At 59.4% G+C, this 27,141-nt stretch overlaps 1 protein-coding gene across 1 annotated transcript; it reads left to right on the top strand.

Annotated features, from left to right (window-relative positions):
* Positions 1-13,791: 13,791 nt before the first annotated feature.
* LOC309410684 (uncharacterized protein) lies at positions 13,792-26,033 on the top strand (the record flags this gene model as incomplete). Its single annotated transcript, XM_082007129.1, has 17 exons — positions 13,792-13,897; positions 14,758-15,307; positions 15,886-15,990; positions 16,148-16,291; positions 16,952-17,012; positions 17,595-17,655; positions 18,224-18,315; positions 18,655-18,867; positions 19,154-19,299; positions 19,401-19,440; positions 19,703-19,873; positions 20,012-20,079; positions 20,230-20,272; positions 20,907-20,970; positions 21,359-22,041; positions 25,416-25,539; positions 25,858-26,033. 17 exons carry the CDS (start codon positions 13,792-13,794, stop codon positions 26,031-26,033), a joined length of 2,847 nt encoding a protein of 948 aa, XP_081863255.1.
* Positions 26,034-27,141: the final 1,108 nt, after the last annotated feature.

The raw sequence follows: 27,141 nt of genomic DNA, 5'->3' as shown, positions 1-27,141 counted from the left end.
GAGGTAGGCAACGCTCGCGTGGCGCGTTAGCTGTGCCCTGGGTCGTCCCGGCGGTCGTGCCCTTAGTCCCCCCGAGCTGGGCACAGAAGCAGCTGCTAAATCCTGCCAGCGTGCGTTTTAAAATATTAAACGTGCAGAATGCTCTAGAGCTGGACGTGCCCGTCACGGAGACCTGCGGCGGTGCGGCTGCAACCCGCCGCCGCGGCGAGGACCCGGCAGGGCCGGCTGGGAGAGGGAGCAGCGAGTGCTGGCGGCCGGGGGCATTTCTTCCTCTTCCCCTGACTTTTCAATGTTTCGATTCCACAAGCTGAAGTAAAAAGACCCCACCACCCCACGACGAGCCTCGGGCTGGCCGTGCGTCCGGTGGCGCCGGCTGGGCATGCCTGGGCAGCGGTCGTATTTCTTGAAGGGGCTGGTCCCCGAAAAAATCCCGTTTGGAACAGAAATAGCGTGTGCACTGGCGTGCTGCGGGGGTCCTGCATCTGCAGGAGGGGACCCCCAGCTCCCGGCGCGCGCGCGCCGCGAGAGGAGGGGAGTGTGTCCGCGGCCGTGGCGGGGGGTTAGGGCCGCTTGGCAGGAGTCAGAGACAGGCTTGTGTACGTCTCCGTGTGCATTTTAATATTTCAGAAGTGCCTCGCGTCGTGGTTTATCGGCTGCACTGCAGGTACTGATCCCGAGCGTATAGCTCACTGACTGCTGGCTAATTACCTGTCATTAGTGAAGTCAATAAACAGCTTCGATCCTGATTTCGTCGAGCCGGCATGATTTGAACATTTTTTCCTGGTGACGGGTAGCTGGTGCAGAATCAAGGATAACTTTGAAAAGATCATTGTGTTTTTAAGAAACTGTCCCCAAGAAAATCTCGCTGTGAGGCAGGCTCTGAAGACGCCGTTTGTTTTCTCGCGTGCGCTGCCAGGCCCAGCGGGCATTCGTTCTGCCACGGGTGTGAGGAGTTGTCCTCGTCGGGCGTCCTGCGCCACGAGGGAAGCCGCCGTCAGACCGGCTCCCCGTGAGGACGGGTGTTCATGGTGCCTTCTCTCTTCGTTTCACTGCACGCGTTGTCAACGCCAAGCGCAGTCTTTTACGAGATTTCCCGTATTGTTCTTGCATTAGCTGATAGACGACCAAACAGTCTGAGTCTGAATTCCCTTAAGAACAACGAAAATGAACCAAAATACCCGGAAATCTCGGGGAGCGCCTAGTTAATTTTTCGTGAAACACTTCACCGCTGTCAAGCTGCATCGTAACTGGCGGTTGATGCCCTGGGGCACTTGATAGAGGTGCAGCCTTCGGACGTGCGCAGGCGCCGGCGTCGTCCCCTGGAGCCGCGCGCGGACCCCGGCAGCCCCGATCCCCCCGGCAGCGGGCGCTGTACCGGTCTCGCACAGTTAACGGTCCCAGAGGAATGAAAGAGCAAACCAAGACTGCCCTGGCTCGGGGGTCCCCGCAGAGGCGGTTTCCTCAGGCAGGAGGGACACGTCTGGACGCCGCCGTCTGCGGGACAGCGGAGCAGAACCGCCTCGGTTTTCAGCCAGGGCTCACGCGTTTCACCTTGCCCGCCCTGGCCAGGGCCAGCTGCCCTCTGGCTAACGCCAAGATCTCTGACGCTGCTCGGGGTACGTCCCTCTGACCGCCTGCCCTTGGGTCTCAGTTCCCAGGTGATCTGAGCGTCAAAGCAGCCTCGGTTCACATCAGCCCTATTGTTCTCCCTTTGACCAAGTCCGTTCTGGTTTACTCTGTGTTTCTGTCCTCACACAGTGATTTGGCTCCGTGTTCTTGGGGCTTTGAAAGTTGCTTTAGCGAGACCTGGACCTCAAGATGTCATTCTCTTTATGGGAATCTGCTTCAGTTTATCCAAAATATTTAACTGTCGGAGAACTCTGCATTCAGCAGAGAACGGTGAGAGGCCAAGTTACTGTCATGCCTGAAAGGTCACTGCTCAGAAGCTATTCTCGGCGGTGCCAAAGTGCCCTTTACTGTGTGCTGACCATTATCAGGTCGGTGTTTATGGCAATTTGGGTTTCGTATAGTGATTGCCCAAAGTATAAAGCGATTCAGGAGGGATGATAACATAATACCATCTTGTTAACACTCGCTTCCACCTTATCAAATGTCATGATCTAGCGGTGACAGCAAGGCTTTGTGCTCCTGAGGTGCCCGGCTGCTCAGGTTGCAAGGAGAGTGACAGCCCCCGAAGTACTTTGGCACCTTTGCCAGCCCTTCCTTGGCCCTTAGCTAGGATATTTTTTAACGCCGGAATTAATGTGTGACAAAAGCTGGCTAATCTGCTGGAAATGCTTATTTCCAAGTTTGCAGAAAGTATTAACTCCGAGCCAGCCTTCTTCTGGACTGTTATTATTCTTCAGCACTGGGGAGCAGCCCATCCTCCCCTGCCGTTAATGGGCACATCAGGGGAGCGAATAGCTCACCGCGGTCCCCTTGGCTGACGCGGCCTCCCTCCACCGCGGACGCCTCCACTGTGCGCACCGGGACGTGATCCGCACACGGGGGCCACGCTTGCTCTGTCGCCCGCGGAGGAGGGTTTTCTTTTTCTTGCCCCAAAGGGCAGCTGCTCTGGTGCAGCTCGAGGCAGCGGCTCCACGTGTCGGTGCGGTGATCGGGACCGGGATGGGGCGAAAGGGAGAAAGGCAGCACGGCTGCGGGTGCACGTGGCACGTTGGCTCAGCAGAAATTTTAGCTCCTTTTCTCTTGCCTGTAGCAGTAAATAAGCCATGATAGGCCAGGTAGGACACAATTTTTCAGCATGGAAAAAAACCTGGCCAGAAATCTGAGAAGGCAGGGGCCTGGACAGCGCGGTGGTGCAGAGGCAGAAGACCCCGGGCAGTTGCAGCACGTGTGTTGCATGGGGTGGTGTGGCAGGGAGGCCACGTCTCTTGATACGCCCATGCTGGGACCATCCAATCAGTCCCTCCAGGACTTCAAACTGATCCAGAGTCGACAAGCTCTAGCCTGGGAGCTCCCTGGCTTCGTGGCCAATGGTCTCACCCTCTCAACGGTATCTCCCCGTGACAGCACATCCCACCTCCAGTCCTGGAGTGCTCTGAGGAAGAGGTGATGGACCTACGAATAATGCCATGCCAGTTAGACCAATGCAGCATTTCCAAATCCAACAGAGTCTCTCCAAAGACTCTGTCAGCCCAGGGTATCTGTAAAGCCATGACACCTGATCGATATACGCCTTGTCATGGTGTCACTATTCCTTCCAAACTCAATACCTCCTTCTCCTGCTATCAAATGGCTTATGAGCCATTCAGGTCACTGGGCAGGTGCTGTTGGCTTTGATAAATGTTGGGTATGGTCACAGTCCGTAGGCTCATCACGATGGGAATGCTGGGCATGTCCTGCTGGCCTGGATGGTGAATACCCGGCTCTCTTTGTATCTCCACGGTCTGTCTTTACAGTGAGACTGGTCCTTCATTTATCACCCACGATGGGTGACACAGCCCCACCGCATGGGCTCGCTGCAAGGGTAAAGTGCTCGGTACTACAGCACCAAGAACTGTAGAAGTACTTAACAGCGAGGGGTGGCCAGTATTCTGACACATTTTTCAGTTTCAATTTTATTTGGGAAAAAAAAAGTATTTTATCAGGGCATGACTTTTCAGCCATGTCTGCATGATGACACGAGAGCAAGTCTGGAAGGATGACATACTACACCAGGCAGCGGAGTGCGGACTGGCACCCAGAGCTGGCCGAGTCTGCCTCTGCACCTACGGGTCGTTGCTCAATGATTTACCTGACTCCTAACATCTCTAGGGAAATATTTGAAGTGGGAGTCACCAGAAACCGTACATTGTTTGTTTTGCTCCCCACCCATTATTCTGGATCTCCTTGATGACATTGGTTACCTCTTTCCTGCTGTAAAGCTCTATATATGAGGATGCTTGAAGCAGGTCATCTTCAGAGGACAGGGACATAGCTGGAGACAGCCTCGCACTCACGGGCTTGGTCAGGTAGGAGCAAACGTACTCCTCAAAAAGTGTGCTCTTAGCTTCTGCCTCTGCAAACCTGAATGCTTCCCAAAGGAGAGCCTGTAATGTCCGTTTGGGAGTACTGGCTTTTTAAGAAAAATTGTTATTCTTGCTTTCTCCCTGCCTGAGTTATGCTCCGACGAGTAAAATGTGCGGTGGCTTTCACTACGAGTTTCTCAAGAACAGGCATGCATGTTCATTGTATTTGCAGTCCTTCAAGAAGAAAGGGTATTTCATGGTTTTCATAAACAATTATCACTTAAATTATTTTTGGTATACTTTGTTATCTGAGATAGATTTTTACCTAAGGTGAATTAGAACTCTCATGCTTGTTTTGATCCCTTTTTGATGTGCTATTTACATTTAAATAGATTTGGGGCAATGAAGCCCATTATGGTTCTTTAAAAAAAAAAGCTACTTCAAGTTGTAGGTCCCACAGAAATATTTCAATGACACTGGAACTTTAAAAATTATTTTCTCCCTCTTACAATTCTAGAAAAAGGTGCTTTTAGGTAGAGGGAAGCCTCAGCTGTTTGATATTTGTGCAGAGATCATGACATTCAAACCAGGAGATGCTCTCCTTACTGGATATGTTGGTGCGTTTGTCCTGTGTAGATGCCATTGCTTTTCTTTCTGTAACTAGAGACGGTCTTGTCAGAAAGGTCCTGTTCTCCCATCACGTGGAATGTATTCTTGTTTCTTGGAGAAATTCCCACCCACAACAGATGTGCCCCAGCTCATCCAGATCAGTCACCAACATGCTCGCCGGCGCTGAGAGATTAGAGCAGGAACAACCAACCAACCAACCATTTGCTTTTCACTTGGCTGCTGTGACGGTTGGTCTCTGGAGCAACTGTTGTTGAAGTTCTGGTTCCTCCTGCAGGAAAGTGCCATCCAGAGTTTTACTGTGCCCACCAGTGTGGTGAGGAGGCGGGAGAGGTGCCAGCAGCTTCCTCTCTGATTTTGTCTTCCCTGACAGGCATTCCTCCTTTTTCTTTCCTCCATCCTCCTCTTTCCGCCCTCCACTGGCTTGTGCTCACTGTCCCAGCATTGCACTGACGGCAATCACTCTCCACAGTTATCAGGACCAAAGATGTCTGCGTTCTGGGCTGGTTTTCTCCTCTGCAGCCTGCTGACCCCTTCACAAGGACTCAGAATCATGTCCTCGGTCGCCAAAGAGGATGTAGATGGTAAGTGTATGGAAGAGACAGGATTTCTGGATTATTTTGAGACCAGTTCTGCTCTTTCTGTCTCTTGACCACGCTCAGAAAATCAGAAGCTGGTCCACATCCACTCAGCAGTAGTGGCAATGCTGATAAATTGCATTTATAAAGCACTTTGGAGATGGCGCTTCAGATACTTTACAGTGGCAGGTGCCACCACACTATTGTATAAAGAGGGAAATAGAGGGACTGTGGAGGGGAAGGAACAGCCAGGATGACACAGCATGCTTGTGCGCTGAGTCCACATAGCTCACAGTGACCTCTCATCCTTTTTTTCAGATATTACAGATTCACTAGCCAAACGTGACCTCCAGAAGCTTCAAGGTGGTCTCCTTGGTGGCAATCTGCTCGGTGGTCTCCTTGAAAAAGATAGTCCTCTTCGCAGTCTCCTTGGCAAAGATGGTGCTGTTGGCAGTCTCCTTGGCAAAGATGGTGCCCTTGGTGGTCTCCTTGGCAAAGATGGTGCTGTTGGCGGTCTCCTTGGCAAAGATGGTGCTGTTGGCGGTCTCCTTGGCAAAGATGGTGCCCTTGGTGGTCTCCTTGGCAAAGATGGTGCTGTTGGCAGTCTCCTTGGCAAAGATGGTGCCCTTGGTGGTCTCCTTGGCAAAGATGGTGCTGTTGGTGGTCTCCTTGGTGGAGATGGTGTTGTTGACAGTCTCCTTGGCAAAGATGGTGCTGTTGGCGGTCTCCTTGGTGGAGATGGTGTCCTTGGTGGTCTCCTTGACGGAGATGGTGTCCTTGGTGGTCTCCTTGACAGAGACGGTGTCCTTGGCGGTCTCCTTGGTGGAGATGGTGTCCTTGGTGGTCTCCTTGACGGAGATGGTGTCCTTGGTGGTCTCCTTGGCAGAGATGGTGTCGTTGGTGGTCTCCTTGGCAAAGACGGTCTTGTTGATGGTCTCCTTGATGCAGTCCTTGATATTCTCATTGGCAAAGGTGGTCTCCTTGGCAAAGATGGACTTGTTGGCAATCTTCTTGGTGGAAATAGTGGAGATCTCACAGGGTGAGTGAGAGTGGGAGATGGGTGTCCCAGAGCAGCCCTCGGTGCATCTGGGCCACGCTGGGGAAAGGAGCTGGTCTGAACACCTGGGGCCCCTTCTTTCGCCTCCTGGGGCAGGTTCATAAATGAGGGTTCAGCTGTTAGGAGATTCTGTATGTGCCTGCCGTGCAAGGGTGCCTTGTATGTGCCGCAAACCACTCCTGGCTGGTAGGGATCCCTGCTGACCCAGGGCAGAGAGCACCCTGAGACCGTGGCTCTGCAATTGCCCGCAGCACTGAGGGCTGTACAGATGTGCTACTTATTGCCTTTTCCTTGTTTCAACCATATAGGATGAAAATCGTGAACAACACCCTCCCCAAAATAAGTCTGCGCTCCCTGCCTGGCTTTGGGCACCAGGTGGACTTCAACACCCAGCTGCTGGTCGAGAGCACCAGGTATAGCGTGTCCGTCAGGAGTGTGGCTCGGGGCGGCGGGGTCACCATTTCTTTGGAAAGTAGATGGCCAGCAAATTTCCTGAGCCGCGTGCTGTGTTTTCCCCCGTGCAGTGCGCCAGGCAGGGTGCTCTGCGTGCAGGTGGAAGCAGATGTGGTCATGCTGGTCCAGGACAAGTGGGCAGCTCCCCAGAATAAGGACTGCAAGACTTTTGACATAAACATCCATGTGAGGTAGGCACCAGCGTGGGGCAGCATCCGTGTGAGCGGGGTGCTCACGGCCAGCACGTGGCCCCTGCAGCAGTGGCAAACTTGGCACCGTTGGCCATCGAAGGCAGCACTTTCGAGCCTGACGCCTCAGGGGCTGACCTACCCGGCTGCCAGCCTCGGAGGGGAACTGCTGGCCTTGTAAAATTTGGGCTCAAGAAGGAATATTTCTGGCTTGTGCTGGGAACCTAGCACTGGGCTGGATTCAGAGGGCTTGGTTTCGATAATATTTTGGCACTGAAAATGGCCCTGCACCGTGCAAGTGAGGCTTTGTATTTCTCTTGTGCAAAGTACATTTGTTTTCCAGCCATTAATCTACTTTCAAACTACAAAAAAAACACTTTTTATTTCCTATTTTCCTGTTACCCAGACCCAAAGTGCCACTTCTGGATCAGCCTTTAAGACGCCTCCTTAGCGACGTCCTGCGTGAGGTGGTAAGCCTGCAAAGCGGTCTTCGTGCGAGCCACCGGCACGGTGCCGGGCCAGCAGGCAGCGCGGGCAGCGCGGGCAGGGCGGGCAGCAGGCCAGGCTGCCCCCGCGGACGCGGCTGTTTGCACAGCTGCGGGCTCAGCCGCCGCGCCGACAGGCCCCCGCGGCACGCGCTGCCTTAGCGGTCACAGCGAGATCGTCTTGCCCGGGAGGAGAAACACGCCCCGGCTCCGAGCGGCCGCTCGCCCGCCCGATGCCGCACGCTGCCGCAGCGGGGTGTCCCACCAAACCTGCCCGGCAGCGGCTCCTGCCCGCGCCGCGCGGCCCCCGCGGAGCCGGCGGTTACTGGTTGCGTTAACGCAGCGTACGGCCGCCGGGGCTGCGGGTCCCAGGGCTCTGAACTTTCCCCAGGGGTGTGATATCGTCAACGCCAGGCTCAACGTGGTGAGCACCCTGCTCGGCTCCAGGACCCGTAAGTGCTGGCACCCTCCTTGTCCTCCGCTCCTGCGTGACCCCCCGCGGTTAGGGTTGGTTGGTGTTTTTACGTTGGGTAAAGGCAAATACTTCAACAACTTCCTAAAGCCGCAACTCAGCTCCACCACAACATTCGATTCCCCCGCCCCAGAGCAGCAGCAGTTGTTTTTCTGCAGAAAGCCACTTCGGGAACTGTTGCTTTCAGAAACAACATTTTTTTGCTGCTTTCTAGCGGCTCGTCCCTCTGGGCATGCTGCGAGCAGGAGCCGCCGTTGGCTCCACTATCTCTTGGGACCACGGGAACTGGGATCACCCCCCTCTCGTTGCAGCTTAAAAGTTTTCCTCCCTGTGTCCCACAGCCGCGCTCCCCCTCGGGGCTCTGGGAGATCTGCCCCCCTTTTCCATCATCGGCAGCGATGCTATCCAGCTGGATCTAAACGTAAGTGCCACCACTTGCCCTGGCCCAAACCCATTGACTTAGTGAGTCTGGGCAACTCATCGGAACGTGGTGGCCATTTGTTGAAGGCTCCTCTTACCCCGGCTGCCCTCAGGAAACCATTCGCGGGGGGGTACCGGTGAGTGTGGTCCGGCCACATCGCTGCCAATGCCACCACTGGGTCTCTACCTTATTTTTTTACTTGCTAATTCTTAAGGGTAGCATGAGACAGATTGGCTTGACACTCCTTAATTAAGCATAATTATAGCGCTTTCATAGTTCTTAATCAGAAAAGCTTAATTTCATACAGGATCAGTGGCCACCGTTCACAAGCGGGTTCCATTTATAAGTGGTTTGTAAAAGCTTGGTATGTAATTAATAGGGACCATAATCAGACCAAAAATATTGGCAACGTGTCTTTCTGATCGAGAGACGTGACAGTGTTTTAACGGGGAAGCTGTAGCAGAGGCAGCTGTCGCCTGCTGTATGTTTATTAAAGCGCCGATTAACCCCACCTGAGCCTCTCCACGAGGTCCACGGGCGGGCAGGGTGCCCGGCACGACCGCAGCTCCCCGAGCCCTGCCAATGTCCCCCCCCGCTCTGTCCCCTGCAGCTCCTCGCTGGGGACGCGGAGGGCGGCACGGTGGCCGCCACACAGGGACCGCCGCTTGCCGCCACCCTGCTGCTGGCCACCGGCCACCCGCCGCGGCTCAGCCTCTCCCAGCGTGCCCTCGGCGTCCTGCTGGAGCTGGTCCAGGCGCAGGGAGCCTTCAACCTCAGCATCACCAGCTCGATGGTGGGTCGTGACTCTCCGGGGCCAGGTCGGGGTCCTGGTCACTCGTGGGTGACCCAAGGGTGCTTGCTGCCCCGTGCTTGTATTTGTTGGTGGGGTCCAGCCGAGCCCAGCGTGGGCTTTGCACAAACCCTCTGGGCCACCGACGCCGCTGGTGCTGCTCCTGCAGGTACCCGATAACACCTCGCTGTCCACGGCCGCCCTTCTCCCGGTCATCCCCCAGGTCAGCCACCTCCTTCCTGCATGTTCATCTCCAACCCCACCACCCGCCCCGGACAAGCAAAGAGCCCCTTGCCCTGACCTCCCCCGGCCCCACACAGCTCGCCAAGGTCCTCCCCGGCTCTCTGCCGCTGGAGCTGCGCGTGCGGGTGGCCGATGAGCCGGTGGTGGCCGTGAGGGACAGAAGAGCCACCGCCACCCTCAAAGCCTCCATCGACATCTTCAGTCCTGCCCTGCAGTCCTCCCAGAAGCCCCTCTTCTCCCTCGACACGGTGAGTGTGCTCCCGGGGGGCGAGACCTCCGAAACAGGGCATGGGGGGAGCCTGGCTGTTCCCCAGCATCCACCTGGCTTGTCCTGCCCTTAGCCGCGTAGTACGTGTACTTTTGAATTCAGTACATCTTAAAGCGGTGGCGCCCAGCCCTTTTACAATGCCCGTAGCCAAGTGCCAGTGAAATGTTTAAGGAATAATTCAAAATAAAGACAGGAATTGTGAACCCTGGGGAGAGAGATGCATGATGCCATCCGTCAAAAAAATGCAATTTCTAGGCATAGGCAGGTGTTTTTTCTTGGAATGGGTTATTTGCAAATACTCCAGGTTTTCCTCTCAGTCTTGGGAGCTACGCAGGGAAATAACCTCATTTCTGCCATTGTCCCCGTTTCAGGACATCGTTCTGGACATCATCCCGTCAGTCTCCGATGGCAAACTGCAAACCTCCCTGGCTCTCGACAGGTAGAGCCGAGCTTTGTGGTGGCTGCGGGCAGGGAAGGGGCTCTGCCTGGGGACGCTCCCGGGCACCTGACAAGATGGGGCTGGTGGCAGCGACCGGGGAGCACGACGTAGACGTGGTAGAGATGTGCTGCCGGAGCTTTCCTGCCTCCTCCCAGCCCCAAGCGCAGACCGAGGGCATGTCTGAAGTGATGAGAGAGTTGTAAAAAAGTTACCCTATTTTCAAAATCCTTGTATCCTTATGTGGGTGAGACAAATTCCAGACCAAGAAAGGGCCTGAGCAGCATTTGGAGAGCTGGAGGAAGGCTGCAGCCGATGCACCCCGACTCTGCCTTGTTTTTGTTTTTTGTAGCATCAACGTGACGCAGGCACCCCTGAGACTCGACGCTCTCGGCGTAAGTGCGCGCTGCAGCGAGCAATGTGATGGCCAGAGGCTCTGTGTGGGGAAGGAGAACCACAATGCCGGTTCTTCCGTCTTCGCGTTTCTCCTTCTCTTGGCGGAGGCCAACTGTTGTCTGCCCTGTCGATCCCCTATAGCAGCGGCACTTGCACGTACACGTTCACTTGCTGGCAGCGCACTGGGGGTGCTGGCAATAATTGAGAAGAAATTACCCAACGAGCATGTCCCTGTGTATTCCCCCACCCAGTGAAGAGCTTCACTGAAGGACGTTCCCCAGCGTTTGCGTTTCATAGCTTGGAGCATCATGCAGCCACAGAACTTAACTGATAAGCCTGACATCGCCGTTTTCATCCCGGTAACGGCTGCTCTCCTCTGACCTGACACGCCTCTTCTTCCCCCGCAGGTCTCCTCGCTTGCAGGATGGCTCAAGCAAGTCCTCGAGGCTGCATATGTACCTGCCGTGAACGGTACGGCCGGCGTCTGGGTCCCCTCTTCTCTCGAACTCAGCCGGATTTGGGGCCCTCCGCCTTCCCTCGCCGCCCGCCTTGGGGGTTCCCCCATGACGGGACGCCCTCACCTGCTTTTGCAGATGCCTTGCGCCTGTCGGTCCCTCTGCCCAACGTTCTCCGCACCAGCCTCGGGAACGCCAAGGTTGACGTCACCGACGTAAGGGTCGCGTTTCGCACCGCGCTGCTTTCCCGGGGAGCGGGGGATGCACCCGCCCCACGGCAGGGGCCTGCGGAGCCCAAAGCCCCACGCTGCCGCAGCCAGCCCCGTTTCCCATGGGCTGCTGCTGGTTTCCAGGAGGGCCCTCTGCCTGTGTGGGTCCACAGGAAAACCTCATCTGGGATATAGGGAAAAGCTGGTGAAAGGCTGAATGAGAGAACCGGACGGTTTTTGTGCTGCTTCTTCCAGGCAGATGACTCTCCCGACCAGAACGGTCTAAAAATGTCCTGCTCGGAAGGACCCTCGATGCCGCTCGCCGTCTGAGCAGGCAACGCGCCGCGAGCCCAGAGCCCTGCTCACCTCTGCTGTCTCCGTCTTCACTTTCCCTTCAGCAGCGCCCTGAGCTGTCTCCGTGGCCCAAGCGGGACCGGCGACGTCTCTGGTCGGCCGGTCCTGCCGTAGGCCGGCGGCGGGCAGGGAAGGCTGCTCGGCTGCTGGGTGTTAGGGGGGACTTTCTGTGGCCAGTTTTAACATCCGTAGTGGGGAAGAGGAGCTCTTTCTTAGGCATAAAGGTTGCTCTCGTATTGCTCTCTCAATAAAACCTTTCACTGCCTCAGTACTTCTCTCCGACCCTTGTCTGACGCGGGTTTCTGGCTGCCAGCACCCCTTTGCCTCCGCCGTGCCCCTGTGCCCTGCGGGGCAGCTCGAGGAGGAGGCTGCGCCTCTGGGGAACGAGCCGGCACCTTGCAGAAAGCGTTTCCGAAGCTCAGCCTGTGGCACGAGGCGTGAACCCGCGGCTCACGCGGGAGCTGGGGTTTGGTGCAGGTGGGCGCCCTGCCGCAGCCCGTCCCCCGCCCGGCTGCGGCCGCGCTGGGCGCTGCTCGTGCCGCGCTGGCAGGGGCAGGGGAGGTGCCGGCGATGCAGCCGTGGCACAGATTTAGCAAAGAGCTTGCTGACGTTTCCAACTCCTTTGGAGCCCGCGTCGCAGCCGCTGCAGGGGGGCAGCTCCTTGCCAGGCGCTCGTTTGCAGCGTGCCCCCCGTGGAGCCCAGCGGTGCCCGTGCAAGGCTCTGGACGGAGCCAGGCACAGATAAACCGGGCTTACGCCTCCGCGCTGCTTCATCTAGCAGCGTGTTAGCCCCTTATTGTGTAAGATGCCCTGTGTTCTTTCAGCTGGCGTCTTAGCAGCACATTTTATCTGACCAAGGTATTAAGTGTTGAGGACACCAGGACAAAAGTGTCCTTATGGTCCGGAGCTGGCGGGGACTGGCGTGTCCCCCTGCACAGGGGCTTTTCCGAGCCTGCAGAAATACCGTCTGCTGGGAAGCGGCTGGTGGCTGCGGGGATGGGTGGGATGACCCTCAGGAACGGCTTCCCTGCTCGAGCACTAAAGGAGATAAAAATCCCCCTGGTGCTTTTCTGGACCCTCCCCACGCGCTCGCTGGAAACTTGAGAAATTACCCCGATAGGGTAGTTTGTGTGTGACAACCTAAGAGCAACTGTTATCGGGGATTTGTCTGGAATAAGCCGATTTTCCAGCACGGCTCTTCCGGGGTCAGCGGCAGCTTCAGCGCTGCAGCCCACGGAGTCTCGGGCTCCTTCTCCTTTCCTTTGGCTCTGGGGTGACAGCGCTGCCTGATAACTGGGCATCCGATAACCTGTTGCTCAATACTCTTCCCTGTTTTACAAGTCTTTATTTTTCTTGGAATATGTTAAAACCACAAATGCTGCTTTGTACACCCAATCCACTAAGCCCGGCTTTTACAATTTAGGCATCTTTCCACTTTCCCCGCACCAGCTTTGCTATATAAGGACCCACCGTTCCCACAGGCTAAAGCAGAGGTGCCGTGGGCAGCTGTACGGCCTCCTGCCGACTGAAGACCAAAGCCAGGCTTTGAAATTCGGGATAAGACCAGGTAAATGCGGTCAAAATAGTGGTACCGGGTGTTGTAAGCTTGGGGGGACAGAGCCGCCATTTCACCTACAGGCCTTACAACATACTCTGGTGGGCAAGAAAAAAAGATGGGAAAAAACCCCAATAGTGGCAGAAATGCAAGTAAGTCAGTCTGGCTTATACTCAGTGACTAGCCTGAAAAAATCAGAAAAGAAGGTTGCTATAGTAAAATGAAAACCCTTCTCTGAAGAAAAAAAATTCATTTGACACAAAAGTTAAGGATTCTTTGTGTTGCAATACCGTCTTTAGGTTATTATTATTATTTTTATTGTTATAAGGTTAAGATATGCCATTTTAAAAAGAAAGGCTTTATTCCAAATGTGAGTTGCTTGTATAATTGCAGCATTAATTTGCATACTCATTGACAGGGCGGTTATTAGCGAGGGGAGCTCGGTGTCGTCTATAGGTTACGGGTAAGGATTTCATACTGTAAGTTTAAAACCATGTCACGGCGACCAGGGCCGGACAGGAGCAGGCTGCCCGGGGAGCCCGTAGGCAGGAACAAGCAAACAGGCGCCGGGGCTGCGCAGAACCCGGCTTGGAAAAGTCCCCGCGACGTGTGCACGGCCACCCGCCCTCGTGTGTGTCCGGATCCTTCTGCCGAATGTGGCTTCGACTCCGCGGCGGTCTTGGTCCTCCGAAAGCTCATGTTTTCCGTGCACAGTTTCCAACCAGCTCGAAACGCCCGGCCCTGCCTCGTCTCCAGGGGGTCGCCCAGCCCATTCCCACTCTTTTCCCGCTGTCCTTCCCCAGGTCCCGCCAGCGCCCGCAGCCGCAGCCGCCATGCCAGCGGCCCTGGGCATCGCCCTCCTGGCCGCCCTGCTGGCCCCGTCGCTAAGCCAGCCGAGAGGCGCCGTCCTCAGGCTCGATAAAGGTGTTTTAAGCGACGGTGAGTGGCTCTGCCTGCTCCCGACGGGACCCCGGGGGCAGGACCCAGCGGTGCCAGCGCAGGCGGGGAAGGGAAGGGCAGGGAGCGGGAGCCGCGCGTGGAGGGGAAGGGCGGGCCGCGGGCGGGCCGCGGGCGGGCAGCCCCCCCCCCGCGCTAACCCAGGGGCTGTGTCTCTACCCAAACTTTCAGCCGGCCAGGAGGAGCGGGGCACCGCGCGGGGGGTGCTCCGCCCGGGGGCCTGCACCGCGGGGGGGGTGCTCCTCCCGGGGGCCTGCACCGCGCGGGGGGTGCTCCTCCCGGGGGCCTGCACCGCGCGGGGGGTGCTCCCCCCGGGGGCCTGCACCGCGCGGGGGGTGCTCCTCCCGGGGGCCTGCACCGCGCGGGGGGTGCTCCTCCCGGGGGCCTGCACCGCGGGGGGGGTGCTCCGCCCGGGGGCCTGCACCGCGCGGGGGGTGCTCCTCCCGGGGGCCTGCACCGCGGGGGGGGTGCGAGCCGCGCGGCACCTCCGCTGCGGGCATTCGGCGCTTGCCGCTGCGCGAGCCCTCGCCGCTGCCGTTTGCTGCCTCACGCGCGCGGCGCGGGCGGCAGCGCGGCGCCTCCTGCCCCGGGTCCCAAAGCCCGCCGCCTGCCGCTCGTAGGCGGGAAGAGCTGACAGCGGGTAGTCGGGGACGGGGAGAGGCGGCGAAGGTCACGGCGCGCACGAGCCCGTTGACGACCCGTGCTCGAGGAGCGCGACGAGCGACGGCGCGGGCAGGGGTCTGGCAGCCGCCCGTGGGTCCCCGCCCGACGGCTGCGGCGGGGGCTGGGGAGGCAGCCCTGCCCCGTGGGCTGACGGCGGGCGGCGTTTCCAGCTCTTGCAGGCTCGCTCAGGCGAGGCAGCGCCCTCCAAGGCGCCCTCGGAGAGGTGCCGCTCGGGAGCGGACGTCCCGGCACGGATGGAAGCGGAGACCTGTTGGGTGGCCTCGGAGGAGGTCTCCTCGGTGGCGGTGGCGGTGGTCTGCTTGGCGCTGTTACCGGCGGTGTGCTGGGCGGCGGTGGCGGGGGGCTGCTGGGGGGGCTGACCGGTGCTCTGCTTGGTGGAGGGGGTGATGCCGGCAGTGGCTTGCTGGGTGGAGGGGGTGGTGGAGGCACTTATGGGGGGAGGCCCAGAAACCCTCCCAGAGGCTGGCTGGCAGCTGGTGGCGATGCCTCCAGGGATGGCGTCCCCACCGGGGGTGCCGGAGGAGCGCTGGGACAAGGAGGTCTGCTCGGTGACGGAGGTCTCCTCGGCACGGCAGGGATCCTCGGCGGCCCCGGCGGCCTTCTTGGCAGAGGAGGGCTTCTGGGCAACGGAGGGCTGCTGGGAGGCGGCGGCCTGCTCGGCGTCCTCGGGGAAGGCGGCTTGCTCAGCACGGTCCAGGGGCTCACCGGGTAAGGACAGCCCCGACCGGTCTCCTTGCTGGGGGGCAGCCTCAGAGCTGTTGGGGGCAGCCGTGGTGACGCTTCGGTAGATGACCAGATCCGGTCTGGAGCTGAGGCTTTGAGACAACCGCCGCCTGGAAGTCCCGCCAGGTTGGCAGCGCGGGCTGCAAACCAGCCCCTTGAGCTACACAAGGAACGTTACAGGAGACAGTGGGTGAAGGGCTCCTGCCCGTAGAGGGGGCACCGAACCGCGCGACGGCGCTGGGCAGCCGGGGCCACCGCTGCCAAAGCAATGCTCGCTTGCTGGCAGCTGACCCACTTTAGCTCCTGCCTGAAGCCCAGCACCAGGCAGAAGCACAAGCACAAGCAATAATGAGGCAATGAGAACAAAGCTTCTGATAAAACTGGAAAATGACTAAAACGGGAAAATAACTGAGAAAACTTGGTGTCCTTTGCCGTTTCTGGTCTAAACGGCCTCTGGCTCACCCACCCCTCGAGCAGCGGCTTTGTGTGAGAGGCAGAGCGCCGGTGGTGGGGTGCTGGGCTCCGGGCCATCACTCGTCATGTCCCCCTCGCTGTCCCTGCAGGCTGAGGATCGTGGAGCTGACGCTTCCCCGGGTGTCCCTGCGGCTCCTGCCTGGCATTGGCCTCCACCTCAACCTCTACACCCGGGTGGCCCTCAGTGCCAAGAGGTAGGTCGGGCTGGTGCTGGGGGTGCTGGTGGCAGTGCCGGCCGCGCCCCCAGACCTCGTGGGAGCACCACCACGAGGGGTGTCTCTGGGGGAGGACGCGGCTCCTGTTCTGGGAAGAGGCTGCTCCTCTGAAGGTCGCTCCCTTCCCCTTGCGCAGCCTCCTGGGTTTGCTCGACATCGCAGCGGAAGTGAACATCACATCGAGGGTCAGGCTGACCATGGACGGCACGGGCTACCCCAAGCTGGTGACAGAAAGATGCGATACCCTCCTTGGTGGCATTAAAGTCAGACTCCTGAGAGGGTGAGTGACGGAGGTGCCCTCCTCGGCCGGCGCGAGCCACCTTGCCATCGGGCTTGCCAGCCCCCCAGTCCGTGCCTGCAGAACGGTCGAGGCACGAGGGCATTTTCCCATTGCACGTCTCAGTCCCGCTGGTGACTGTGACACCGGCAGCCACCGTCCCTGCAGGTGACAGTCGCTCACTGGCCATGTCACGGGGCTGAGCAGAGGGGGGGGTGGTGGTCCCCGTGTGCGCCTCACACAGCCGCGGCAGATGGACGTGTTGTCCCAGAGGGCTGCACGACTCCGCAGCGGTCCCAGAGGGACATTTCTGTCCTGTGTGCTGCATCCCCAGGTCATTTTAAGTGACGTTGCACGGGGCCTTCTGAGACGTAAGCACGTGGTACGTAAATCATAGAAACCCCTGGGGCTGAGGTTGCTTCTGCTCGTTTAAGGAGACTACACACCAGTAGATAAAAGGCAGCAATAAATTTCCCACTGGCTATTTTGGGATGCAAATTACACTTATCTCATGCAAAATCCAAGCATACGTGATGCTCTTTGCTGCTGCAGTCGCCTTGCTCCAGGAGGCCTGTGCTCCGTGCTATTCACAGAGAATTGCTTAACAAGACCCATTTACTTTGCAGCAGGTTTTTTTCATGGTGCTCCTTTATTTTTCCACAGCCTGCTCCCAACTGTGGACAATTTATTGGCAAGTGTCCTGAACAGACTTCTTCCTAATCTGGTAAGTCAGAAAAACCCCCACACCCCAGAAAGGAGCAGTGAGTCTGAGAAGCCTCAGTGCAGCTCCCTGCGGCATCGCTCCTGTGCTGGAGCCGGACCGTGGCCGCTGTCGCAGGGCTGCCGCGTCCACCCGCTCGCCCAGTGGTTTGGGATTAGCGGGGGACACGTGCCACGTCTCCACCTGCTTGGAGAAGCTGCTCCCTCCTTCCAAATGCAAGGGCAGCGAGCCCAGCGCAGGTCCGCGCAAGTGCCTGGGAGTTTCTAACGATGCCTTGGGCCGTGTTACGGGCTAACGGAATCTCTCCTCCCTCCCGAAAGCCCCAGGGCCTCTCCGGCCGCCCCATGTGGGCTCCTGGGACCCAGTCCTAGCCCCACTTCTCCGACGAAGGGCAAGGTGCCCAGGGCCAGACCCGGAGCTGGTGCAGCCTCAGCAGCACCACGGCGTCACGGGGAGGACTGCCCCGCCGTCCCACACGCCCGGTGCCTCCGTGCCCAGGGAACGCAGGGCAGAGCCGTGCTGGGCTGCGCGTCCGTGTCCGGCTCCGAGCACGGGTTACTCGCCGTCCCTCCCTGACTCTTGCAGCTCTGCCCCGTGGTCGATGTCGCCCTGGGACTCGTCAACGACCAGCTGGGTCTTGTGAACTGTAAGTACTTGGTGGGTCCCACGCCTTGCCGTGTCTTGCCCCTCGTGTCACCTCCGCTCTGGCTGCGTGAGGACCGCGACGCTTTCTCCTCCGCTGCTGCACCCCGGGTGGGAAGAACAAACCCCCCGCTTCACCCTGCAGACCCCAGGCTTACCCCGTGCCAGGAGCGGGGACCCCCAGCAGCTCCCCGCCCGGAGCCCATCACCTCCGGGCAGGAGCCCCGGAGCAGCGCCCCAGCGTGCTGCGGGATGCGCCCCGCTCCCCACATCTCCCCTTTCCCTGCCTCCAGCCAAGGACAGACCCCTGGGTGCATAGAGGTGGCGTCGATGGGGGCTGTGAGCTGTCCCCTCCGTTTGCAGCGGTGGCACGTGCTGCTCGTTAGGGAAACGACGTCTCCTGCGGCATTACCCGCCCCTCGGCACAGACCACACAGAGCGGGGGCCAAGGGCTGCCCTGAGTCCGCCTGCAAGCCCGGGCTCTTCTGGAAGAAAAAGAGCTGCCGGGCTGGGGAGGGGGTATTTGCAGCCGAGCGTAGCAGGGAATCGCTGACGCCTTTCGTTCCCCCCAGCACTGGTGCCCCTGGGTTTGCTGGGCAGTATCCAGTACACCGTGTCCAGCCTTCCCCTGGTAACCGGCCAGTTCCTTGAGGTAGACTTGAACGTAAGTTCTGCATCTTCTTCCATCCAAGTACAAGGGTTGGGGTATTTCACTTGGCCTCAGGAAGGTCTCCCTGGGCCACGTATGCCTGAGCGTGGGCTCCCAGGTGGCTGTGAAAAGCTCGGGGAGGTCCCGGCTCGGTGCCCTGCTCTTGCTGCTGCTGCCGTCACGGGAGAGCGCAGCGGGGTTTGCATTTCATGAGCTTCTGGAGAAGGAAGTGTCGCGGGGCCTGACTTGGTGTGGTTGTGCTGCAGCGATTTCACGCTGAAGGAACATGAAGTTAACCGTAAAGGCAAATATTGCAAACATTTTGGCTTGTGCTTCCTTCCCCTGTAACTCCAGACTGTTGTCGAGCGAGCAGCAGGAGGCCTGGTGGACCATCCGCTGGGGAAGCCAGAAACCGTCCCCACAGCACCATGGGTCCCCGTGCCGCCCCTGCCACCGATGGCAGACACCAGCTCCGGCCAGCTGGGCCTCTCTGTGACCTTCCTCAGCTCGGTGCTGTCTGTCCTGCAGAAGGAGGGTGCCCTGGACCTGGACATCTCCACCGGCACGGTGAGCGGGGAGCGCTGCCTCGCTCGGGTCTGGAAGCACTGGGGGCCGTCAGCCGCGCGGCGCGCAGGCTGCGCCCACCGTGCAGTGCCGTAGCAGCCGCGCGGCGCGCAGGCTGCGCCCACCGTGCAGTGCCGTAGCAGCCGCGCACCATTTATCAGGGTCTCTGCTATCCTGGGTGAAAAAAGCAAGTGAGAGACCATGTGGTAAAAGCCTCGTTACTGGTGAAAGTAGATTCTGCTGAAAACCGCCACGGGCACCTGCAGCAGTTCTCTCTTCTCTCTCCCAGTTCCCTGAGCTCCCACCGCTAACAACCTCGACGCTCGGAGCGCTGGTTCCTGCGGTGAGTCCTGGTCCCCCCGTGCACTGCAGTAACCCGCTGAGAGAAGCAGCGTCCGGAGGCGGGGGGGGTCTCCCTGCCCTTCCTCCTCAGAGGCACCGTCCCAGATGTCCCATGGGGTGAACGGGCTCTGACGTAGGTCCAGAACTGGAAGCCGCAGCCGGCCAGCGCCCGGTTTCTCGCCCCGACTCTGCAGCGCTCTCGGGTCGCAGGAGAGCCTTGCCCCGTCCGCCTGGGTGCGGGGCTGTCCGTGCTCTCCGGCCCGGACGAGACGCTCTCAGCGGGGCTCGGGACATCCCCGGGGCTGAGCTCGCAGCCAGCTTGACCTCACACTTCAGCCAGCTGAGATAGACAGAGGCTTGCGGGACCGGAGCATCGGATCTGCGCCCCGCGAGCTGTGCAAATGCTGCCGGAGCAGGCAGCTCGCTCCGTGGTTCCCGGTCACAGCACCAGTCGCGCTCTTGCCAGGAAAAACTTTCTGGTTTTGGCTGTTGGCAGATTTTCAAGGCATACCCCGAGCCACGGGAATTGCTGCTGAAAATTGCAGTCCCTGAAGCACCGGTGGTGACCTTAACAAAAAATAAAGGTGTGATCCAGCTCACGGCTACAGCAGAGGTGGTGGTGATCCCCCCAGATGACGTCCGGAAGTCTCTCTGCCTCCTGAATATCGTATGTATGGAGCCGGTTTTGCTGGTGGGCGCAGGGGTGCAGGTAGATGGGACCTGCGCCCGACGTGGCGGCTGCGCTGCGGGCTTGGGCAAGGGCTGGAGGAACCGCCCCCGCCCCGACTTCTCCGTTTGACCGCAGGATGCCTGCTTGCTGGCCCAGTTTTCAGTCGAGGACAACAAACTGAAGATCGGTGTCAGCCTGGAGAAGTAGGACACTGGTCTTCATCGCGGGGGGTGGCCAGGGGTGGCCAGTGGTGGCCATGGGACCTCCTGGGCTGCACGAGGATGAGGGCACCGGTAGGACTGGGTCATCAGCGGAACTGCTTGGACTGCACTCACCTCTGCTTCCTCCTGCAGGGCTGACCTCTCCTTGGCGTCTTCATCCGTTGGCGGTTTTGATGTAAGAGCACGAGCAGCCTCAGCAACGGGCGAAACCCCTTGCAGAGAGCAAAGCGCTGCCAGATTGCCCCAGGAGAAATAAGGGCCAATTACGCTGTAACAGCTGTGTCGTGTTTTTAACGGCACCTTTCTTTCAGCTCTGGAGAGGGTTTTTTTAATGTGTGATTCATGAGCAATTTTCAGAGAAAACCCTCACTGAGAGGGGGAGGTTTGGGGCTCCTCAGTGAACTGCAGGACATGCCGCACGTGCCCACGGCGTCCCCGCGGGGTGCGCCTGGAGGGGCTCACCCCCGCGCCTCACAGGGGACGACGGCAAAAGTTGGGAGGAACCCTGGGCTCTCCTGCCACGGGGGGCCCGCAGAGAGCACGGTCGGGTTCCAGAGGTGGTTACTGCAGGCAGCCTCTATGCCAGCGGGAGCAGCACTGGGTTAGGACTAAAAATTGACCACAGAATGGTTAAAGCCCAACTTCTGCGACATCGGGAGCTCGCGTTAGGTGATGGGTGTGGAGCTGGAGCACCAAGGGTTGAGGCTGGGTTTAGCGGGCGCGAAGCGGAGCATCCCCATGTGCCCGCGGCTGGGCTGACCACGGACCGGGACCCGCGCAGCACTAAGCGGCCCCGCTCCCCGTTGCAGGTCTCGCTCCTGGAGATGCTCGTCGGCCAGATTTTCGATGTTGCCTTCCTGCCTGCAGTGAACAGTAAGGAAGCTTTTCTGCCTCGTCCGTGCACCCGCGTGCGCTAGACCGCGCGCTGCACGGGGGTCTATGCAGGCGTAACTCCCCCCGCCGCACAGCACAGGAGCCGGTGGGACCGACCCGCGCGGACGGGGAGGGCTTGTTTCGGGTGGCAGCGTTTTGCCGGGGGGGGAACAGGGGCCCCGCAGGGGTCCTGCCTCGCCTGCCGCTTCTGCTCGCGCGGGCAGGAGCAACGACGGCGTGTTTTGCTGAAGCGCGCAGTCCCCCGGCACAGAGCCCTTCAGAGCGCCCTGCGCGCGTGGAGGGGAGGCTTCGCACGCGGGGCGGGGGGACCGAGCTCCGGGCAGAAGTGGGCCCCCTCCCACAGCACCCAGCTGTGCTGGCTTGTGACCCGCAGGCGTGCTGGGCGCGGGCGTTCCCCTCCCCAGGCTGCTGAACCTCGACTTCACCGGCGCCGACGTCGACGTCGTCGAAGTAAGTGCTGGGGCCGTGCCCGGGGGTTCTCCCACCCGCACCTCAGCTCCGCTCCGGAGCAAAGCCGGCGCCCGGCGCGTGTGCGGAGGATGGTCGGGGCGGGAGGGTAACCTCTGCGCTTCCCCAGGATCTCCTCGTGCTGTCAGCCTGAGCCCGGGACCCCGAGCTGGCGAGGGACCCCGGTTTTCCCCGTGCGCCCCGGCGGGACGGGAGTCCAGCCTGCCGGCAAAAACGGCAGCTCGGCCTTTTCCTTGCAAGTGTCGCATCCCGCCTGCATTGCTTGGAACAGAAGAAACACGGGTGGTTTTTGCCTCCGAACGTTGTGTTTTGGGCTCTTCTGTGGATGCTTGGGAGGACACGGGTGTATTTCGCATTCTTGTGCTTGGGTTTAATAAAGTCCAGCCCTCCCCGCAGCCGCAGTGGGTGCTCGAGCCTGTGGGGATGGCCGGCTCCGGTGAACCCCAGGGGCTCAGGACAGCCGGGGACCCCGGCTGCGGCGGGTGGGAGGGCTGCACCCCCCTGCCCGGTTGCCCAGCCCCGGCTGTGCCCACCCGACAGCAGCTCAGGGCAGGCAGAGAGCCGTCTGCCGGCAAACGCCGCGTTAGACCCAGACCTGTCGGCCCCTTTTCAGGGCCGGGACCCAAAGCTGTGGGGTGTCTTGGTTATCTTGAGGACCCCTCACGCCACCACCAGCCCCGGGCTTCATCGGGGCTTCGTCCCGGGCACGCTCGGGGCGCCCGGCGAGCTCCCCGGCGCTGCGAGCGGGGCCTGAGCTGTCGTGCCGCGTGGCCGGGGTCGTTCGCCCACCGACGCCCGTCAACCCTGCGTGCACCGCACGCTTTGGTTAGGCACGGGCTCTTCCCTGCGGTTCAGGTGCCTGTTGAAGCAACGAGGCTTTTGCTAATTTAAGGCTCTAGAGCCGCCGACGGCTGCGGGGGCGAAAGGCAGCAGCCGGGGCAGCGGTGCTATGGCTGCCTTTGACACCGTCCTGCCCCCGCCCGGTCGGATCCGCCGGGAGAACACCCGGCACCTCAGGCTCAGGCTTTCCTGGCATCGTTCATGCTCCTTTTCCCTTCCTTGCTGCATTTATTTCCCCATTCTCTTTTATTTGTTGTCTCTCAAGCCTCTTTGAAGCTGCCGAGGTTCGTGGAGGCGCAGGCCATCCCCCGCGTACCTCTGGGTGACGGGCGGTTTGCGCGGCGCAGCTGGCGTGCCGTAAACCCACACACCCTGCAGGTCGCGATAACCTTCTTCTTAATCAGCCTCGTGCTGTTTCCGTACTTAATTAGCTTGTTGGGAGGTAATTGCTCACCTCTCACTGCCCTCAGACCCTTGTGCTCTGCCCAATACGACGGAGCATCCCCTGGCGAGGAGCTGCCCCAAACCGTCCCCGGGACCCCCTGCTCGGCCGGAGACCTGGGAGCACCCCAGCCCCCGTGGCACCCCCCTTTGCCCTGGCTGCTCTGAGGTTGTCTCGTAGGCGATGTTCGGGGGATGGGCTGGGGCCGGCGTGTCCCACGGGAATTCGGAGCGAGGGCTGCCCGGCGCCGGCCGCGGCCGCGGCTGCGAGCTGGAACCCGCCGCCGGCTGCAACGCAGACGCAGGGTCGTGGTGACGGCCCTCGTGGTGGGGGCTGGGGCTGGCGGCGGCGCCAGGCGCGCGGGGAAGACTTGCAGCCGCGGGCTGGCGGGTGCCCGCACCCTGCGGCTCCGCTCTGGGCCGCTTCGGGAGAGCGAGGCAAGAGAGACGCCGGGTAGCCGTGAGCGGCAACAGCCGCCTGTGCCGCGGCCCGCGGCCCTGCTGTGGCTGTGGCCGTGGCCGTGGCCGTGGCCGGCCTCGCTGGGCCACGCGCAAGGAGCCGCGTGGCGCTGGGCTGGGTGGGACCCGATCCGGGGCGTCCCCTGCCCGGGGACGCGAGCCCCTGCCCCAGCACCCGCGGGCTGCGGGGGGCTGCCGTGCTGGGCCCCCGGACCCGCACGGCTGCCCCTGGCACGCGCAGTCTGGCCAGTGAGAGGGGGCGGGAGGGGACAAGGCCGGGGAGCGGGCTGGCGCCGCGGCCGGCCGGGCGAGCTGCGGGGCACCGCACCCCGCCCGCGGGGCAGGCGGCGACGGGCTGGGTGGGTGCTGCTGGCACCGTCCGGCGCCGCTGCGTGAGCGTTCGGGGTCACACTTCACGGCCGGCGAAGAGGAACTGTTCCTGCTCCATCCTCCCCCGGGCTTTCCTCGCTCCTGCGGGTCGGGCATTTAAGAGCCGCTCCGGCCGGCGGCCGCCGAGAGGCCGTGGGCAGCTGCACCGCGACGTCCAAGGGCTCCGGGTGAGTAGCACTGAGGTACCGTGGCCGCAGAGCTCCCGTTCCCGTTAGGCGACCTACAGCAAAGCGTCACGCGGCTTTAAAGCAAGAATTTTAATGATGTTCTCCTTTGATTTCTGTAGCAGCATTTAATCATTTATGAAAATTAATTTTTAAAGCTAGTAGAGCTCTCGCTTGTCAAATTTTTGTCGTTGTTAAATTTGTTATGATGACTAAGCTAGCAGAAATTAGTAGGATTTTTTTCAGGATCTTGCAGCTGGTATAAAATAAGCATTTATCTGCAAAGCCATACATGCCTTTTGCACGTGCAAGATGTCCAGCTCGCTTAAATGCATGTGGCCAAGGAGGTACCAGCCCCATAGATACCATTAATAACTGCAGAGATAGTTGCATGCTTTGTCACGTATTCTCTCTAAGAGCTCTTCTAACGAATGGACCCAAAAACCGTTTTGTCATCCTTTTACAATGCTACGCACGTCTTGCGGAGACCCTCCAACAAATCCCAGTGATTTTATTTGACAGGATTTTCAATGGAAGCTGCGCAAGCCTCTTCCTCTCCTGTTCAATAATCACAGCTACAGGAGCTGTGCATCATTACGTACTGATCAAAGGGAAAATGTAAAAGACAGTCTAGTGAATTAAAGTCTAACTTAATTGTGCCAAGAACTGTCATAGAGGGATTTTTTTTTTTTTAGGTATCTGGAACAGATAAAGAAGTTGTTCAGTCTGACCTAAATAAAGTTATTTCCCAGTGCTGCCCTCAGATCTGCAGCCAGCACACTTTTTTTCTCAGAAGAGACAAGCCGGGGTGTCCGGCCCGGGACATGGGCTGTGCAGGCGGGTGCTCCCTGAAACTGGGAGCTATGGCAGTGCTTCAGGGGGTCCCTTTTTTCATTTCTTTGCAAGCACCTTTCTGTGCATAAACAAACACTCCACAGTGTTGGTTGCAACCCCCAGAAGTCCAGCTCATGCGGGAACATGAGGTCCTTGAAGGTGCTTTCTTTTGACTGGAGGCAGATCAAACACAGGGAAAGTGGGCTCTTTTCATAGCCTGGATGGAGCAAGATGAGAAAAATAAACAACCTGCCCACGGAAAAGTGAGTCCGATTTTGGCTGCACTTTGAGCTTTAACAATGAAAGGTGTTCTTCAGAACAAGGAGAAGGACGTGACTTTGACACACACTGTTTTTTATCCGGCTGTGCCCCTTTGAGCATTCTTCTTTCTGGGCCATTTCAGAGCGCTTGGAAGCCATCCGTCTCGCTCGGCGCAAGGTCCTCCTGCCTCATCTCCGCCACCCTTTCTCTCTTTAAAATGGCATTTTCGCCCTCCAAGCTTTCCTGCGACGTTAGGCACCCAGGTCTGCAGTGGGGTAGCCCAGCCGGGCACGGAGACATCAATGACTCTGGAGGAGCACGTCACCATGTTCCTGTTACTCTCTGATAACCAGAAGCAGTTGGAACTTTTTGGGTGTGAAAAGGGTGCTGTGGGTCCAGGCTGGTTCTTGGGGCTGGGGGATGGTGCCTGGGGGCTACGTGTCCAGGGGGGTCCTGCCCCACCGCCCTGGGGTGGTGCATGTGAAGGATGGAGGCCGGACTGGTGCTCAGGCTGACGATTCCCTCACGGTGGGGCTCGTGCTTGGGCTGATGTGGGTCTCTCCGCAGGTGCTGGGACCAAAGATGCTGTCTTTCTGGTGTCTCGTCCTCCTTGGGGGCCTCCTGCCCCTCTCCCAGGGCCTCCTCAACCTGGGCAGTGTCCTTGGGCTGAGCCCAGCACAACGCAAAGACGGTGAGCTCAGAGGTTTTCCATGTTTCCCAGGGGAATGTCGTGGCACAGGTGGCCGCACACCCACCTCGGTCCCAGTGTGTCCTGTGCCACATCAGGCTCATGAAGTGTCCCTCTGCTCATCAGGGACCTGCTTCCTGGCAGGCTCAGCTCCATGGGGAACCCAACTTTGTGCAAGGGTGCTCAGGGGACCCCATGAGACCTCACGAGCATGTCCACCTAACGTAGCTGAACAACCCTTCTTATCGATGAAATCTTGCCAACAGCCGAAGTCTCTGACTTCCTTGGTACAGGTCTGCTTGGTACTGGTCTTCTTGGCAGCGAAGGTCTCGTCAGCAGAAAAGGTGGATTGCTTGGCACAGGCCTTCTTGGTGAAGGTGGGGTACTTGGTACAGGCCTCCTTGGCAGAGGAAGTCCAAGTGGAGAAGAAAGTGGAGGTCCCCTCGACGCAGGAAATGAATCCAGTAGATCTGGGGTCCTCGGCACAGGCCTCCTAGGTGAGGGAGGTCTACTTGGTATGGGTGCGCTTGGGAGAGGGGGATTTCTTGGCAATGAAAACCAGAATGGTAATGGAGGTCTCACTGTTGCAGGAGGACAGCCCGGCAGCAGTGGTCTGCTTGGCACAGGCATCCTCGGTGGGGAAGGCCTTGGCAATGGTCTCCTCGGCAATGGCCTCCTTGGCAATGGCCTCATCGGCAATAAAAGTCTTCTTGGAGAGAAAGGTCTGCTTGGCACAGGGCTGCTTGGAAAAGGAGGTCTCCTAAGCAATGGAAGTCTCCTTGGTCTTGATGGTCTTCTGGGTGAAGGAGGGCTGCTGGGTGAAGGAGGGCTGCTGGGTGAAGGAGGACTGCTGGGTGAAGGAGGACTGCTGGGTGAAGGAGTCCCTCAGAAATCAACACGCTTCGCGTGGTAAGTTGTGGCACAGCTGTGGTGCTTGCTGCAGGGTAACAAATAATGTCCAGAGGAAGGGTTGCCCTAAAGGGGTGCTCCGGGGGACCAGAACCTTCCTGTTACACAAACCACCACTCCTGGGCTTGCAGCTCACGTGAGGAGTTGTGACGGGGGAAATTCCAACCAGGGATGGGAACAGTCTTCCCCATGGGACTGATGTGACACTGCGATGGGCACCCTGAGAGGTGGGGGAAGCTCCACCCTTGGAGATGGTCGAGACTCAGCAGGACACAGCCCTGAGCAACCTGACCCTGCTCTGAAGTTGGGTCGTCTTGGAGTGGGGTTGGCCCTTCCCTACCTTCACTTTTAGCTGAGAATATCCATGTAGGTAACAGGTCAAGAGATGGGACTGTAGGGTCTGCTTCTGCGGATCCTGCCATCTCAAGGCAGGTTTGCTTCGGTGTTCACCCCCAGGTTGAAGGTGCTGAACCTCGAGAACGTCCGAGTGTCGTGGCAGGTCCTCCGTGGGGGCGAGCTTGTGCTGAACCTCTACTCAAACCTGGTGCTGCGCTTTCCAGGGTGAGCAGGACTGGTGGGTGAGACAGCAGAGCAAGGCCATGGGGGCCTGAGGGTGCTGGGGAGGACGGGCTGTTCCCTGGTGCTGGAGAAACGTCCCCAAACGCTGAGCAAGGGGCTGGTGAGGAAAGGTCTGCG

Source organism: Phaethon aethereus (assembly GCF_964289735.1).
Source record: "Phaethon aethereus genome assembly, chromosome: 16".
Classification (NCBI taxonomy): domain Eukaryota; kingdom Metazoa; phylum Chordata; class Aves; order Phaethontiformes; family Phaethontidae; genus Phaethon; species Phaethon aethereus.
This window is presented reverse-complemented; position numbering and strand designations above follow the sequence as displayed.